Below are 18,767 nucleotides of genomic sequence, written 5' to 3'. Positions count from 1 at the left end.
CAGATGGACCGAAAGACTATGGAACCGTGTGCTGTGGTCAGTCAGATGAGTCCACATTTCAGCTAGTTTTCGGAAAAAACGGGCATCAAGTTCTCCGTGCCAAAAATGAAAACGACCATCCTGATTGTTATTAGCGAAAGGTGCAAAAGCCAGCATCTGTGATGGTATGGGGGTGCATCAGTGCCCACGGCATGGGTGAGATGCATGTATGTGAAGGTACCATTGACTCTGAGGTGTCTATTAGGATTTTAGAGAGACATATGTTGCCATCTCTTCCCGGGACGTCCGTGCTTATTTCAGCAGGACAATGCCAGACCACATTCTACACGGGCTACAACAGCGTGGCTTTGTAGACACAGAGTGCATGTGCTTGACTGGCCTGCTGCCAGTCCAGATCTATCTCCTATTGAAAATGTATGGCGCATCATGAAGAGGAGAATCAGACAACGGAGACCACGGACTGTTGAGCAGCTGAAGTCTTATATCAAGCAAGAATGGACAAAATTTCCAATTGCAAATCTACTACAATTAGTATCCTCAGTTCCAAAACGATTAAACAGTGTTATTAAAAGGAAAGGTGATGTAACACAATGGTAAACATGCCTCTGTCCCAACTTTTGTTGAGTGTGTTGCAGCCATCAAATTCTAAATTAGTGTATATTTACAAAATACAATTAAGTTGGTCAGTAAAACTATAGAAAATCTTTTCTTTGTACTTTTGTCAGTTAAATAAAGGTTCACGTGAATTAACATAGCACAGATTTTTGTTTTTATTGCATTTTGGAAACTATCCCAACTTTTCTGGAAATGGGGTTTTTAAATTGATATTGGAAGTAAGATGTTTTAATGGCCATATGCAATTTAAAATATTAGTTTTGATGGCTTTACAAATGCTATTAATCTTGTATATGTTATAAATATAATCAATGCAAGATTGTTATCACTATTGAGTTTTCAGATGAGATTGTGTTTTGTAAACAAAACAAATTATTGCAACGTTAATGAACTCATGCTGCAGTATTTTGATTAAAGTGGATAATCAGACTGGATGGATACTGGAGTGAACTTAATGCACCAAAAATATAAAACATTTTGTATATGGGAGTTTGAACATTGATAGTTTTAAAAACTGCTCAGTGCCTATTACTATACGTGAAGCCTAATGGGCAAAATGTAAGTCAGCAGTGCCTATATTGGACCATATTATTGCTTCTACATGGCCAGTGCACTGATGATTGTCAAGTTGATTTTATGGATTAGTTGCAATCTTTAATGAAAGTGCTAGAAAGCATGGACCATTTTCAAAATCATATGATATCTAGCTCCTACCACTTAAATTAGCTTTGGAGAGTAAGGTAGCATTATAGGGGATTGTGATTACTAAATATTGCTGCATGAATAATAAATTTGATACTATCAAGATCTACTTGCATATTTTTTTGGATAATTTAGCATTTCACCATGATTCAGTTGACACTTCAGTTCTTACACATTTTTTTGTTGCTACAACTAGCCAGTTCTAAACCTGTACTTAGGGGAGGGAGTGTGGGAAGATGGAAAAATGGTGATTAAGGTAAAATGTATTTGTAGTTTAAAATCATGCTTATTGAACAGCTCCACAATTATGTTCCTTCAATCATTTATATCTCAAAGGAAGATAAAAGTATATTTGAATAACTTTCAGATATTAAAAGTTGCAGTTGTCATAACCATCATTAGTTTTTGCTCCAGATTTCATCACAATTTATTCTCAAGTTGCCATGGTATGATTTTAAATTGTATTTATACCAATAGTTTTGAATACTAGCTGCTGATCTGAAAATGTAACTACTTCAATTTGAATTGTTGCATGAAGGAAATGAGTATACCTGCCTTATTGGGTCTGCTCCTGTGTTCAGTGTTTCAGATATCAATTTATCATCAAACTGATTCAGTCTTCCCCAACTAGAAGCCCTGGATGAACCATAAAATCTGCAATCTCCTGAGGGTCAGATCAGAGGTATTTAAATTTCATGACCAAGAAAGTTACAAGAGGTCCAGGTGCAATTTCCAGAAAGGACATCTCATGGGCAAAGTGGCAATTCTGGACTAAACTTGAATCATCATAGGGTGCTTGACAGTTGTGGCAGGGTTTGAGTGCTATCACCTCTGACAAAGTTAAATCAGGCAATATAGGTGACAGAGCTTTGCTTCCAGATGAGCTCAATGTCTTCTATGCTCACCTTGACTGTCAAAACATGAAGGACCCATCACAAACTCCCACAGCCCCCCCAATGATCCTGTGATTTCAATCTCTGAGGTAGACATGTGATCAGCCTTCAAGAGGGTGAACCAACGAAAACCATCTGGCCCCTCAACCATCAGCTACTGAACCAGAGGGGATAATTTCACTTGCCCCATCGTTGAAATGTTCCTACAACCTATGAACTCACTTTCAAGGACTTGTCACCTCATGTTCTTAAATTGCTTATTTATTTTGTATGTATATTTGCCCTTTGTCTTTTGCATACTGGTTGAACATCCAAGTTGGTGCAGTCTTTCAACTATTCTGTTATGGTTATTCTATTATGAATTTATTGATTATGTCTGCAAGAAAATAAATCTCAGGGTGTATATGGTGATGTGTACTTTGATAATAAATTTCTCTTTGGGCACTCTTCCCCCACCACCTCTTCATCTGTTAATGCTTCTCATCACCTTCCTTACGGATTCTAGCATGGTACCTTTCTGTCTCTATTTAACTCCATCTGTCTTTTTTTAAATCTTGTTTGCTTCCACCTATCATCCACCCAGTCCCTCCCTTTCATACTCCTGGCTTCTTATGTCCATCACCCCTCAACCCCATCTCATGCTCCTATCACCTACTAGCCCTGTCCACACCTTCCCCCTTCCCCCTTTATTCTAGCTCCCTTTCTTTTCTACCTAGTCCTGATGCAGGGTCTTGACCTGAAACACTTGCAATCTTTTCCTCCCACAGATGTTGTTTAATCTGAAAAATCTCTCCAATAGTTTGTTTTTTGCTGCAGGTGGTTAAAAATTTTGATTTTTTTTCATATATCAAAATAAAGACAGAGTCATTTTGTTGTTTTTTAAAAGAAGCCAGGATTTGATAGGACTTCTAATCAAAAGGCATTAAGATTAAAAATCCAAGATGAGACCATACTTTTTAAACAGATAATTCTCGATTGCAGCAAATACAGCCTGAATGGTTTAATATCAGCATTGAGTGCAGTTTAAAAGACAGCTCACTGATACCACCACCTCTTAGCCTTTTCCACAAGTTTTCACAAGTTTTATCAAATACTTTCATCAAAATCTTGGTCACCGTTGGCAACAAGCTTAAATAGACCATCTAGAGCCACAATAAATGAATACTGTCTCACATAAGTTCAAAGCTCAAAGTAAATTTATTTTCGAAGCACATATATATCACTATATATAAACCTGAGAATTTTCTTGCAGGCATACTCAATAAATCTATAGAATAATAATCATAACAGAATCAATGAAAGACCACCCAAATTGGGTGTTAAACCAGAGTGCAGAAGATACCAAACTTTGCAAATACAAAAAGAGAGAAGTAATAATAATAATAATAATGAATAAATAAGCAATAAATATCAAGATCATGAGTCCTTGAAAGTGATGGGGTAAGTGAAGTTAACTCCTTTGGTTCAAAAGGCTGATGGTTGAGGTGTAATAATTGTTCCTGAACCTGGTGATGTTAGTTCTGAGGCTCTTGTACCTTCTTGATAGCAGTAGCGAGAAGAACATGGCCTGGGTCCCTGATGATTGGTGCTGCTTTCCTGCAACAGTGTTTCATGTAGATGTGCTCATTGGTGGCCAGGGCCTTGGCTGAGGCGGACTGGGTTAAATCCACTACCTTTTGTGGGATTTTCCATTAAAGGGCATTAGTCATTAGTGATGCAGCAGTCAATATACTCTCCACTAAACATCTATAGAAATTTGTCAAAATTTTAAAATGTCATGCTGAATCTGCAAACCACTAAGGAAGTAGAGGCCCCTCTGTACTTTCTTCATAATTACACTTGCATTCTGGGCCCAAGACAGGACCTCCAAAATAATGACACTCAGGAATTTAAAGTTGCTGATCCTCCATTGAGGACTGGCTCATGGACCTCTGGCTTCCTCCTCCTGAAGTCAATAATCAGCTCCTTGGTCGAAGTCATCACAATCTTTGATTTGGCCGACAACAGTGGTGTCATCAGTGAATTTGAATATGGCATTGAAGCTATGCTTAGCCACACAATCATAAGCGTAAAGTGAGTAGAGTATAGGGCCTTGTGCACTATGCTGATGGTGATTGTGGAGGAGATGTTGCACTAAGGTATTGAGAAAAAGATTTATTGATTAATTTTGAGAGGATGATGGTGTTGAATGCTGAGCTGTAGTTGATAAAGAGCATCCTGATGCATGCATCTGTTGTCCAGATTTTCCAAGAGCCAGTACTACAAAACAACACTATTGGGAAATGTGGGAATATGTACAACTCAGTTTGGGTTCAGCTCCAAAAATTAAAACAATTCAACAAATTTACATCAGAATTATCATTCATCACCAGGATTGATAGGTATACCAGCCATCACAATGGATCTAGCATCAATGTTGATTCAAATCAATATGTTTGCACTGTTGCCCACATCTGAGAACAAACTGAAATACTTTGAAACTTTGTATTAGGCTTATTGAAACTTTAGGCTGGAAATTATTAACCTTTGGTATTGATCTTCAGATGAAGTTTCCATAAAATACTTTGAAGTTGCAATAAAGCATAAATAGACATTAAGGCAATGAAATTGGAGTAAAAAAATTTATTGTCACATCAGATCAGCTACGTTACCAATCCCACACCTGAGTGCAAAAACTATTTATTCTTCAGAAGTGCATTACACTTTGTACTGAAACCTACTGGATGAGAGATCTCTTATCACTCCAACAAAATGAAAGCAAATTCAATGGGTATTTTCATAGATGCATCTTTTTGTACATAACCTGTGAATCCTATTGCTCTACCACCTAAGTACAGAGAGTTGAGTTGCAGGAACAGTTTGTAGGATGAAGCTTGGTGGGTTGAAGCATTTATGCATGGCAACATGTGAGCAAGAGATTTCGGTACAGTACCTGATTTGAAAAATCATTGACGAACAGAAGTTGACCAGAAAGAGGGTGGTTTCCTTCAACTATAAAATGATAATGTTAGAGTTATGGGTTCAAGATAACTACCTTTGCTTGCACAAAGTATTAGATGCCATAATTTGGATGCAATTTTTGTCCATACAAAGAGATATCATCTCTATCAAAGACAACAAACTGCAAATATAAAAAGAATAAGTAATAAATATTGAGAACATGAGATGACGAGTCCTTGTAGGAATATTTCAATGAAAAGGCAAGTGAAGTTATCCCCAAACACGAGGAAATCTGCAGATGCTGGAAATTCAAACAACACACACAAAATGCTGGTGGAACACAGCAGGCCAGGCAGCATCTACAAGGAGAAGCACTATCGACGTTTCGGGCCAAGACCCTTCACCAGGACTAACTGAAAAGAGAGATACTAAGAGATTTGAAAGTAGTGGGGGAGGGGGAAATGTGAAATGATAGGAGAAGACCAGAGGGGGTGGGATGAAACTAAGAGCTGGAAAGGTGATTGGCGAAAGTGATACAGAGCTGGAGAATGGAAAGGATCATGGGACGGGAGGCCTCAGGAGAAAGGGGGGGGGGGAGCACCAGAGGGAGTTGGAGAACAGGCAGGGTGATGGGCAGAGAGAGAGAAAAAAAACAAACAATTATGTCAGGGATGGGGTAAGAAGGGGAGGAGGGGCATTAACGGAAGTTAGAGAAGTCAATGTTCATGCCATCAGGTTGGAGGCTACCCAGCTACATAAGATGTTGTTCCTCCAACCTGAGTGTGGATTCATCTTGATAGAGGAGGCCATGGATAGACATATCAGAATGGGAATGGGACGTGGAATTAAAATGTGTGGCCACTGGGATATCCTGCTTTCAAGATTCAAAAACTTTATTGTCATTCTAACTGTACATCAGCTCTGCAGGGCAGAATGAGACAGCGTTTCCCAGGAGCAGTGCAATCATAGCATAACAAACGCAACACTAAATAATAAACATAACAAATAGTAAAACACAACAGCCACATGTCAGTTAAAAACAAGTTATAAGTGTCCAAAGCAGAGTCAGGTAGAGTAGCTATTTAGCAGTCTGGCTGCCTGTGGGAGGAAGCTGTTTAGTAGCCTTGTGGTTTTTTTTTTGAGAGTAAGAACTAATTCCGCTAGACGGAGGAGAGTGGTAATAGAGGTGAATTGGTTAGGTCTGGAATCCAAAAAGAAGTGAAGAGCTTTGAGACTGTCCGGGTGGAGGATGGAGGTATATAGGGATTGGACGTCCGTGGTGAAAATAAGGTGGTGGGGGCCAGGGAACTTAAAATCATTGAAAAAATTCAAAGCGTGAGAAGTGTCTGAACATAGGTGGGAAGAGATTGAATGGTGGGGGCAGTGTCAAGGTATGCAGAAATGTGTTTGGTGGGGCAGGAGCAAGCTGAGACAATAGGTCTACCTGGACAGGCAGGTTTGCGGATCTTGGGTAGGAGCTAGAAATGGGAAGTGCGGGGTGTGGAAACTATGAGGTTGGTGGCAGTGGATGGGAGATCCCCAGAGCTGATAAGGTTGGTGATGGTATAGGAGACAATGGCCTGGTGCTCCTTTGTGGGGTCATGATCAAGGGGTAAATAAGAGGAGGTATCAGAGAGTTGTCGCTGTGCCTCGGTCAGGTAGAGGTCAGTACGCCAGACAACAACAGCTTCCCTCTTATCAGCAGGTTTTATAGTGAGGTTGGGATTGGTGCAGAGGGAGCGGAGAGCAGAGCATTCAGAAGGAGTGAGGTTGGAATTGGAACAGGGTGTGGTGAAGTCGAGATGGTTGATGTCCCATTGGCAATTAGCAATAAAGAGATCCAGAGCAGGGCCTCCACGAAGAGGAGGAGGGTTGAAGATGGGAGAAGGGGTCATCGGTGGGGGTAGGAGAGTCCTTGCCAAAGAAATAAGCTCGGAGAAGGAGCCAGCGGAAGAAGAGTTCAGTGTCATAGCGTACGCGGAACTCGCTGAGGTGTGGGCGAAGGGGGATAAAGCTGAGGCCCTTACTGAGGACAGAGCGCTCTGCCTCGGAGAGTTGAAGGTCGGAGGGAATGGTGAAGACCCAGCACGGAAGAGAGATGGGATCAGAGGGGGGGAGGGAAGTTATCTCCTCTGGTTCAATAGCTGATGGTTGAGAAGCCGGATACTTTTTGTGGGTTCACCCTCCTGAAAGCTGATCACCTATCTGCCTCAGAGATTGAAATCACAGAATTTGAGAATCTGGCATTATGCAGAACTAGCCTACAAATGATCCATTTCATTCCCAATGAAGTGTGTTAGCATTGGTATTCAAAGTTTATGAAGTTCACTTTTGATCTGCTTGTCTCTTTCTCAGTCTGGTGCTAACTGGTGCAACCAAATTGTCTTGCAATTTTGGTGTTCCAGAGCTTTCACATTTTCATGTAGTAGTATGGAGTTGATGAGCACCTTTGTAAAAAAAAATGACAACATGCCCCACCCCCACCCCTTCTGGGATGTTGAACCATGGCTTCCATTTTACACATAGCGAGAGTCCACATACCTCTGACACATTAATCATCCAGTTGTAGAAAATAAATGCTTGGAGTATCATGTCCATCTGAAGAGCTGTAATATAATTAAGTCTAAAACAGGGGTTCCCAACCCGGGGTCCACAAACCCCTTATTTAATGGTATTGGTCTATGGCATAAAAAAGGTTGGGAACTTCGGTTCTAAAAGGATGGTACTTCTGATGATGGAGGTCATTTTAATAATGTACTGAGGTATTTTGGAGTGGAGTTTCACCCCTTGTTCTGACTTGGATGCAAAAACTCCCAAGTTTCTGTCATTTACCTTGAGTTATTGGAGTTGGATTCTTTCTGTTCATTGATGGATTGCTTGCCAAGTAGTATTCATCTGTGTTGTTGCAGTCTTCATCTAAGTGACTATGGTAAGATGAGTGCAACCTTAAAGCCAAGTAGGTAGTAAATTTTGTTTGCAATATTGAAGTTGGAGTAAAATAGTACTACTAGGACTAAGCATGGGCGATGGTTTTGTAAGTTATTTTAGTTGAACTAAAAACAACAGTTATTGCTAATATTGTGATGTGATTCATAAATGATCATTTGTATTTTCAGAAAGCCTTTATTGTTATATTTTTCCAACATAGGTCAGTGACGGATCCTAGAGATGGAAAAAGAGTCGCACTCAAAAAGATGCCCAACGTCTTCCAGAATCTAGTTTCCTGCAAGAGGGTCTTCCGTGAGTTGAAGATGCTCTGCTTCTTCAAGCATGATAATGTAAGTAAATTGAAATACAGAATGGGAAAAGAATAAAGACTATCGTGCAAACAATTTACTGATTAAATATAATAAAAGCAGTCAGTAGCAAGAGTCTTGAATGCCCATTCTCCCTTCCTAATAACTTCCTGGTATTTATTTGTTACCTAAGACTGTGTACTGTGAATTCTACAAGTGGCTGAAACACATATACACATAAATGCAGTATGGATGCATTTTGAAGGATGCTGGATAGTGGAAGTGTGTGTGTGAGATATAGATATTAAATAAGTAAATAATTAATACTGAAAGCTTGAGTTGTAAAGTCATTGAAATTGGCTCCATAGGTTGTGTATCTACACAACCTCAGAGTTGTGTACAACTACAACAGAGTTGTGAATGAAGTTAACCACATGGTTCAGGAGCCTGATGGTTGAAGGATTTTAACTGTTCCTGAACCTGGTAGTGAGGGACCTAGGGATCCTGTACCACCTTCCTGATGGCAGCAGGGAGAAGAGAGCATGGCCTGTATTGTGGGGGCTCCTTGATGATGGATGCTGCTTTCTTGTGACAGTGCTCCTTTGTAGATGTGCTCAGTGGGCTTTGCCTGTGATGGACTGGGCTATATCCACTGCTTATTGTTGGCTATTCCATTCTTGGCCTTTGAAGTTTTCATATTAGGCTGTGATATAACCAGTTAGGATACTTTCCACTGTGCATCTATAGAAGTTTGTCATAGTTTTAGATGACATGCAAAACCTGAAAAGACTCCTAAGAAAGTAAAGGTGCTGTTGTATCTTTGTAATGACATTTGTGTGTGTTGGTACCAGAACAGATAATCTGTTATGATAATACCAAGGAATTTATAGTAATGAGGTGCTCAGTGCTATTAAAACAATTGGATTTTTACCATGGACTAATGTCCTAGAGTATTACAGCAAATAGGTCATTTGGCCCATCTAACCCATACCTAGCTGTAATCTGCCTAGTCCCATCTACTTGGACCATAGCCCTCCTATCCATGTGCTTATCCAAACTTCTCAAATGGTGAAAACTAAACCCCATCTACCACTTCTGCTGGCAGCTCATTCCACACTCACACCACCCTTTGAGTTTAGAAGTTCCCCACCTGGTTCCCCTTAAATATTTTTCATCTTTCACTCTGAACCTCTAGTCTCTATCAACCTCAGTAGAAATGGCCTGCTTGCATTTATCCTATCTATACCCTTATAGTTTTGTATGTCTCAGTCAAGTCTCCCCTTATTCTCCTACGCTCCAGGAAATAATGTCCTAACCTTTTCAACCTTTCCGTATAATTCAGATCTTCAGGACCTGGCAACATCCTTGTAAATTTTCTTTGCACTCTTTCAATCTAATTGATATCATTCCTCTAGGTAGGTGACCAGAACTGCACACAGTACTTCAAATTAGGTCTCACCGACATCTTGAGCAAATTCAACATAACATCCCAACTCCTGTACTTAATACATTGTTTTATGAAGGTCAATATGCTAAATGCTCTATGTGACCCTATTTACATGTGATGTCCCTTTCAAGGAATTATGGATCTGTAGAGGGCAAGGCTTTAGCTCATTCGGGCTTTGGCAAGTTAAGTGGATAAGTGGACTTGTTTTTTCCTTGCATTTCTTGAGGAATAGAGAGCATGTCTGTAGGGTTAGTGCTTTGCTGTGGGTGTCGGATGTGGGAGTCCTGGGAATCTTCCTGTCTCCCAGATGGCCACATCTGTGCCAGCTGCACCGAGATGCAGCTCCTGAGAGAGCGAATTAGGGATATGGAGCTGCGTCTTGATGACCTACAGCTTATTAGGGAGAGTGAACAGGAGATAGAGAGTAGATACGAGGAGTTACTCACCCGGACGCTGCAGGAGTTAAACAAGTGGATGATGGTCAGGGAAGGGAAGGGAAGAGCTCAGATAGTAGAGAGCAACCTTATAGTCATCCCCCTCAATCATTATCTCATTTGGATGCTGTTGAGGGCAGAGACCTGACAGAAGGTGACCATGGCGATCGGGTCTCTGGCACTGAGTCTGGTTCTGTGGTGCAAAAGGAGAGAAGAAGATAATGAATGCGGTAGACATAGGGGATTCCATAGTGAGGAAAACAGATAGGAAGTTCTGTCAGCCTGATGGCGATATCCACATGATGTTGCCTCCCAGGTGCCAGGTTATAGGATGTCTCAGATCGGGTGTAGAGTATTCTGAAGGGAGAGGGTGAACAGCCAGAAGTCTTGCTACATACACATGAGTACCAATGACATTGGTAGAAAAGGGTCCTGAGGTCCTGAAGAGAGAATTCAGGTAGTTGGCTAGGAAGCAGCTGAAAAGCAGCACCTCCAGTGTAGTAATCTCAGGATTGCTGCCTGTACCACATGCTAACGAGTGCCAGAATAGCATGATAAGGCATATTAATGTGTGGCTGAGAGAGTGGTGTAGGGGGCAGGGCTTTAGGTTCCTGGATCGTTGGGGCCTCGTCTAGGGGAGGTATGACCTTAACAAAAAGGACAGGTTACACCTGAGCCCAAAGGAGTCCAATATTCTAGCAGGCAGATTTAATAGAGCTGTTAGGGAGGATTTAGACTAATTTGGCAGAGGGATGGGAACCGGAGTGATAGGTGCAAACAGAAATAAATCAAAGATAGCATACAACAGAGATGATAGAAAGAACAGGCAGGAGGTGAACCATAATCACAGCCAGTGGGATGATCTACAGGGCATAGAGGCATGGTGCAGTTAAACAGAAAGCAACAAATATTGGACTGAAGGTGTTATATTTGAATGCACGCAGCATAAGAAATAAAATGGATGATCTTGACATTCAACTACAGATTGGCAAGTATGACGTTGTGTCCATCTCTGAAACTTGGCTAAAGGATGGCTGCCATTGGGAGCTAAATGTCCAAGGGTATGCGGTGTATCAGAAAGATAGGTTAGTAGGTGGTGGGGGGGGGGGGGTTGTGGTCCTATGAATAAGAAATAATATTAAATCATTAGAAAGGGATGACATAGGATCAGAAGGTGTAGAGTTTCTATGGTTCAGTTAAGAAATGGCAAGGGTAAAAGGACCCTAATGGCAGTTGTATACAAGCCTTCAAACAGCAGCTGGGATGTGGATTACAAATTACAGCAGGGGCTATAAAAGGCATATCAGAAGGACAATGTCATGATCATCATTGGGGATTTTAACATGAAAGTGGATTGGGAAAACTAGGCCAGTACTGGACTTTAAAAAAGAGAATTTGTAGAATGTCTAAAGAATGGCTTTTTAGAACAGCTTGTTGTTGAGCCCATTGGGGGATCGGCTGTGCTAGATTGGGTGTTGTGCAATGATCCAGAGGTGATAAGAGACCCGAAGGTAAAGGAACCCGTAGGAACAGTGATCACAATATGATCAAGTTCACTTTGAAATTTGGGAAGGAGAAACTAAATTCCAATGTGTCAGTATTTCAGTGGAATAAAGGAAATTACAATGGCATGAGAGGGGAACTGGCCAAAGTTGACTGGAAAGGGACACTAGCAGGAAGGACAGCAGAGCAGCGATGGCCGGAGTTCCTGCAAAAAAAAGAGGGAAGTGCAAGACAGATATATTCCAAATAAGAAATTTTCAAACAGAAGAGAGATACTGCTGTGGCTGACAAGTGGAGTCAGAGCCAAAGTAAAAGCAAAAGGAACCCAAAACTAGTGGGAGGATTGGGAAGCTTTTAAAACCTTGCAGAAGGAAACTAAGAAGGTCATTAGGAAGGAAAAGATAAATTATGAAAGGAAGCTGGCAACCAATATCAAAGAAGATACTAAAAGATTTTTTTAAGTATATAAAGGGTAAAAGAGTTGAGGGTAGATATAGGACCAATACAAAATGACGCTAGAGATATTGTAATGAGAGACACAGAGATGGCAGAGGAACTGAGTGTGTATTTTGCAACAGTCTTCACAGTGGAAGACATCTGCAGTATACCAGACATTCAAGAGTGTCTGGGAAGTGAGGTAGGTGCAATGAAAAGTATGACTGAGAAGGTTCCCTAGGAAGCTTAATGGTCTGAGGGTGGATAAATCTCCTGGACCTGATGGAATGCACCCTCGGGTTCTGAAGAAAGTAGCTGGAGAGATTGCAGAGGCTTTAACAATCTTTCAAGAATCAATAGGTTCTGGCATTGTACTGGATGACTGGAAAACTTAAATATTACTCCACTATTTAAGGAGGGTGGGAGGCAGCAAAAAGGAAACTATAGACCTGTTAGCCTGATATCTGTGGTTGGGAAGTTGCTGGAATCAATTGTTAGGGATGAGATTACGGAGTACCTGGAGGCACATTACAAGAGCCAAAGCCAGCATGGTTTCCTGAAAGAAAAATCCTGCCTGACTAACCTACTGCAATTTTTTTGAGGAAATTACAAGCAGGGTAGACAAAGGAGTTGCAGTAGATGTGGTGTACTTGAATTTTCAGAAGGCCTTTGACAAAGTGCCACACAAGAGGCTGCTTAGCAAGACAAGAGCCCATGGATTACAGGGAAGTTACTAGCATGGGTGGATCATTGGCTGATCAGCAGAAAACAGTGGGAATAAAGGGATCCTATTCTGGCTGGCTGCCAGTTACCAGTGGAGTTCCACAGGGGTCAGTGTTGGGACTGCTTCTTTTTACGATGTATGTCAATGATTTGGACTATGGGATTAATGGATTTGTGACTAAATTTGGCGATGATACAAAGATAGGTGGAGGAGCAGGTAGTATTGAGGAAACAGAGAACCTGCAGAGAGACTTAGATAATTTAGGGAAATGGGCAAAAAAGTGGCAAATGAAATACAATGTTGGAAAGTGTCATGCACTTTGGTAGAAGAAATAAACGGGCAGACTATTATTTAGATGGGGAGAGAATTTAAAATGCAGAAATGCAAAGGGACTTGGGAGTCCTTGTGCAGGATACCCTAAAGGTTAACCTCCAGGTTGAGTCGGTAGTGCAGAAGGCGAATGCAATGTTGGCATTCATTTCTAGAAGTATAGAATATAAGAGCAGGGATGTGATGTTAAGGCTTTATAAGGCACTCGTGAGGCCACACTTGGAGTATTGTGTGCAGTTTTGGGCTCCTTATTTTAGAAAAGATATACTGACATCATCAGAGAAGATTCACAGGAATGATCCCAGGAATGAAAGGGTTACCGTATGAGGAACATCTGGCAGCTCTTGGGCTTTATTCCCTAGATTTCAGGAGATTGAGAGGGGATCTCACAGAAACATAGAAAGTTGAAAGGCCTGTACAGATTAGATATGGCAAAGTTATTTCCCATGGTAGGAGAGTCTAGGACAAGAGGGCATGACTTCAGGATTGAAGGACATCCATTTAAAACAGAGATGCTGAGAAATTAGTCAGAGGGTGGTAAATCTGTGGAATTTGTTGCCATGAGTAGTTGTGGAGGAGAAGTCATTGGGTGCATTTAAGTTCATGATTAGCCAGGGCATCAAAGGGTATCGGGAGAAGGCAGGGGAGTGGGAATGATAGGAAGAATTGGATCAGCCCACGAATGAATGGCGGAGCAAATTTGATGGGCTGAATGGTCTGCTTCTGCTCCTATATCTAATGGTCTTATGGTATCCTGGATCCCTCTGTTCAAATGCACTGGCAATGCCCTACCATTTATTAAGTCCTACCCTGGTTTGGCATTCCAAAGTGCATTAATGCAAATGCCCTTTTCAAGTAAATAGCCTTTGAGCTGTTTAATTATATTTGAAAATATGTTAGCAGTGCCAGACTAAATGCTGCTGTTGAAATATTGTTAAATTGGGGTGTTGGTCATTTTCTAGTTGGTTATTTTGGTTTTGTCCTTTTGGAAAAATAGATAACCATTGACTTTGAGAATGGATTAGGTGTCAGTTAATACCAATACAGATGTGAATTAAATCAATTTCATACATTAACTCAGTCTGTTACTTTCTCCCCCGATTCACAATTTGCTGTTTCTGCTAGTATTTACATGATCATTTACCTAGTGTGTGATGGATATTTGTTGTCCAGAGCCAGGGGGCTGTTTTTGCCAAGCTCAGCTTTTGAAACAGATTAGGAAAAAGTTAAACTTCTGACCAATATTCTTTGTTTAACTTGATGTAAACATGGGTCAATCTTCAGCTTCTAATGTAACTGGGAAGCAATAATCAGCCTGCAGTTAATAGGATAGCTTTGCAACGAATAGTGCAAACAGCACGAGATTAACTGTTAAATGGGGCATGAATCAAACTCGACCACACTAGCTAAGTTATTTAGTTCAAGGAAGCTTCCAGACCAGATTGATATTATTGCTTAGTACATCAAATAGCTGATTTATTAATAGGTAAGAGGTTTGTGTGTTCGGAGTCAGCTTCACAGCATCAATTGTGGATATCAGTGCCCAGAAACTTGTAGACCACCTATGTGAAAAGGTATCTGAAGGAATATCAATGTGAAGTCACCCAAGTGGCAGAAAAACAGTATAAATGTAAAATAAAAAACAATCTGGCTATTAGGAATGGTTAAGAACATCAAGAAGTGTGACAGAATGACAGGGTGAAATAGAGTAAGTTGGAAATCTTGAGTTTTAAATGTTTTAAGAATTTTCTTGAAATTTAGACATCACTTAAAATGAACTATGTTTAAGTTACTTTGTTAGTTGGAAACATTTCCTCTTTGGTAGGAATGGGCATCCCACCACTTATATAATGGGTATCGACAGCTAAACTTATCATGGAGGATAAACAGGGAAGTGAACTAGTCTTTGAAAGGTAGGTAGCTACAGTATAACCTCCCTTTATTGACGGTACCTATAGCTATCTATATCAGATAGGGCTGAAGATCTTTGTTTAAGTTTAGAAATTTGTGGTCAGCAAACTATGTACCATCGCAAGTGTACGTACAGTTTTTGATTAATTTTTGAATGTTTAAACTCTTTTGATCTACCTACTTTGTGAGCTTGTTTTTTTTGAGGTGATAGTTTCTCATTTTTCTTATAGGACTGGAAAACGAAACTTGAATGTCTTGGTGTAGGATTTGAACTTTTATTTAGAAATAAGAGATTAGCAGTTCATTAGTAGCAGCTGTCAGTGTATCCCACAAACCTACCTGACATATAGTGCAGTAGATGGGGACATAACATTACACAGAACTACTTAATCCATAATCTTATTTATTGCTTTCCAATGCACTGGAGCCTCTACATACATCAAGAAAAAACGTTCTGGTATTAGCAGTGAGTGACAGTAGTTTGCATGCTTGGGTCATTGTGAATGTTAAACAATGCTACTGTAAGTAAGGTCCACGAAGCTAGAATGAAGTAGTCTATTAAGCAGGTATTTTTGAATGTACAAACATTCTTCCTGAATTTTTAATAAAATGACTTTGATTATTTAGGGTACATGTCCATGAAAATGCGTTGCACCAAAATACCAGTAAATTGCCTCAAATGGAAGAAGGGGAGACCTGATGGAAATTTATAGAACTGAGGTGCAGAAAGAGTAAACGGCCAGTATCTTGGGGTTGAAATGATTAATACTAGAAGCCTTGCATTTAAGATGGTTGGGGGGGAAGGCTTGGTGTTCAAAGGCGATGTGTATAGCATGTTTATTTTTTACACATGGTTGGTGCCTGGAATGTGCTGTTGAGTTGATAGTGGAGACAGATTTGATAGCAGTAAATAAAATCGTGGTGGGCTCAAATGCAGAGGTTGCTTTGAAGCCAGCCTCAGGTGTTATTGTCTCTTTTAAATATCTTTTTTATGATTGCAAGACACTTGCTCGACATTAAGTACTTAAAGTACTGTAGGTCTACTCTATCAGCGAGTTGCACATTAACAGAGCAGCTGGACTTATAACCATATAACAATTACAGCACAGAAACAGGCCATCTCGGCCCTTCTAGTCCGTGCCGAACGCTTATTCTCATCTAGTCCCACCTACCTGCACTCAGCCCATAACCCTGCATTCCTTTCCTGTCCATATACCTATCCAATGTTTTTATATATGACAAAATCGAACCTGCCTCTACCATTTCTACTGGAAGCTTGTTCCACTCAGCTACCACTCTCTGAGTAAAGAAGTTACCCCTCGTGTTACCCCTAAACTTCTGCCCTTTAACTCTCAACTCATGACCTCTTGTTTGAATCTCCCTTACTCTCAATGGAAAAAGCCTATCCACGTCAACTCTATCTATCCCCCTCATAATTTTAAATATCTCTATTAAGTCCCCCCTCAACCTTCTACACTCCAAAGAATAAAGACCGAACTTGTTCAACCTTTCCCTGTAACTTAGGTGCTGAAACCCAGGTAACATTCTAGTAAATTTCCTCTGTACTCTCTATTTTGTTGACATCTTTCCTATAATTCAGTAACCAGAACTGTACACAATACTCCAAATCTGGCCTCACCAATGCCTTGTACAATTCAGCTCATCTTTCACCAAGCAAACACTGGAGGTTGGCCCTCAATTCAGCATGGACTTGGTGCGGACTGTGCTGCTGCCTGCTACAGAAAGGGGTTGAAGCCAGTGTACAAAGGCAGCATGCAGTCTAACAATGAGTGATTATCTTGAAGATTTTTCTTGTGATCACAAAACCCTGTTGGACATTGGTAATGTAGAATTCTGCACTGGCTTATTGGTGAGACCAGTGGGGAAGCTGCGTGATCTCTGTAGCACGGACCTGGCCTCATGCTGCAATGTCACCAGTTGCAGCCGCCCAGAAGATGTGGCACCAGAGGAGGTGTTACGCGGCATCCATGCTGAATTGAGGGCCAACCTCCAGTGTTTGCTTGGTGAAAGATGAGCTGAATTGCATTCGTCTGCAAATTGCTGCGGGCTTGTTACTGCTTGCATCATCCATGGACTCAGGGACTTATCCTGTATTTTTTTTAATGTGACTATATGTTTACTGATATCTTGTATGTCTTTTATATGCTTTGTGCAGTGAATGACAGTTGGAATTGCCTATTGCACCTTGGCCCCAGAGTATCATGTGAAGAGAGAAGGGATTAGGTGTTATAGCTTAATTAGTTCTGCACAACAACCTGGACCAAAGGGAATGTTCCTGTGCTATTCAGTTATTTTGATGTATGTTCAAATGCATTTCACCCAGCTTTGATTTACCAAAGTTTATGATAAAATGCTTTCCAGTAATAAAATTTTGTGTACATTGAGGATCACGTGGAAATCTGACAAAGTAGCTGAAGTTTCTTAAATATTGAGAAATGTAGCATTTTCTATTCATTTTGGTAGTCATTTGGCTTCAAGCAATAGCATGCACCTACATTTTTTTAAGTAATATCAAATTAATATAATTTACAATTACAATTAGGTGTAAGGAAAATAATTTCATTAAACTGAAAAGTAAACTTGAATTTTAGTGAAATACATAAACCATCAAATCTCATATCTCAGTGTTATCCAATGTCCACTAGTCTTGTGCATGTATTGGTTGCATAGTGATTTGGTGCTTCTCTGATGTATCTTTGTTCTTAGGGTATTGTTGAGTTCACACCCAGCCATTAATGTTTTTATTTGATTTCCATTTAGAGCACATCAAATAGTTTTATCAAAACTGTTGTGGGATCACTTTAATTTTTGGTAGGATGCAAGTTCCACTAGTATTCATAGAAGCTTCCAGAATAATTTGAAGCAGGTGTATAATTTACTTTGGAAATATCGTCTTGTCTATTTGGAAGTTTGCCACTATTTTTGCCACAATTACAGGAGCAAGTGTTTTGGATATGCAGTAAGTCGTCAATGACTAGCTCTTGTGTTTTGCCGACGTTGAGGGAAAAGGTTAAGTTTTGGTACCAAGCCGCTAGATCCTCTAACTCTTGCCTATGCTTATTTGGAAATTCTGCCCACTACAGTGACGACATCTGCAAACTTGTTTGGAGTTAGAGCAGAATCTGGCCGCATAGTCTGGAGTGTTTTGTCTGATCGCTTAGAGACTATGGAAGCATCAACAGTGGTGAAGTAAAATTATGGGACCAAATCTCTGTTCCCAGATGAGAAATAGGATTCCAAGCAATAAACCTTGCTGTGTACAAGAGGAATAATGGTGACGAGAAAAAAAGCATAGAGTATTCTCTTACTATAATTGATTTGACAGTTTTGGCAGATTTGATCCTTCATAGATTCATAACAGCACTGAAGTGTACTTGTTCTACAACAAAGGTTAAAGGTCATAGTTAAGTTTGTCATGTGTACAAGTGCAGTGATTAACTTGTTGTGGCAGCATTTTATGACTGAATTATATACTTGAATTATTGATACTTACATTTCTCTAATTCAGTATGAAAACTTGAATATTTAAAGAGATTTTTGGCAAACTGACTAAATGCCAAATCCTATCTGACCAGT

At 40.3% G+C, this 18,767-nt stretch overlaps 1 protein-coding gene across 5 annotated transcripts in view; it reads left to right on the top strand.

Annotated features, from left to right (window-relative positions):
- Nucleotides 1-18,767, top strand: part of nlk2 (nemo-like kinase, type 2) — a 141,866-nt gene that overhangs the window by 55,971 nt on the left and 67,128 nt on the right. For all 5 annotated transcript variants that reach the window (XR_009512843.1, XM_059973467.1, XM_059973470.1 and 2 more), the window contains exon 2: nucleotides 8,299-8,428. Coding sequence is in view for 4 of the 5 variants with exons in the window: in XM_059973467.1 (XP_059829450.1) it covers nucleotides 8,299-8,428 (130 nt within the window). In the remaining variant the exon portion in view is untranslated. The remainder of the gene's footprint in view (nucleotides 1-8,298; nucleotides 8,429-18,767) is intronic.

Source organism: Hypanus sabinus, chromosome 6, assembly GCF_030144855.1.
Source record: "Hypanus sabinus isolate sHypSab1 chromosome 6, sHypSab1.hap1, whole genome shotgun sequence".
Lineage (NCBI taxonomy): Eukaryota > Metazoa > Chordata > Chondrichthyes > Myliobatiformes > Dasyatidae > Hypanus > Hypanus sabinus.
The sequence above is the reverse complement of the archived record's forward strand: the minus strand, read 5'-3'. Positions and strand labels throughout refer to the sequence as shown.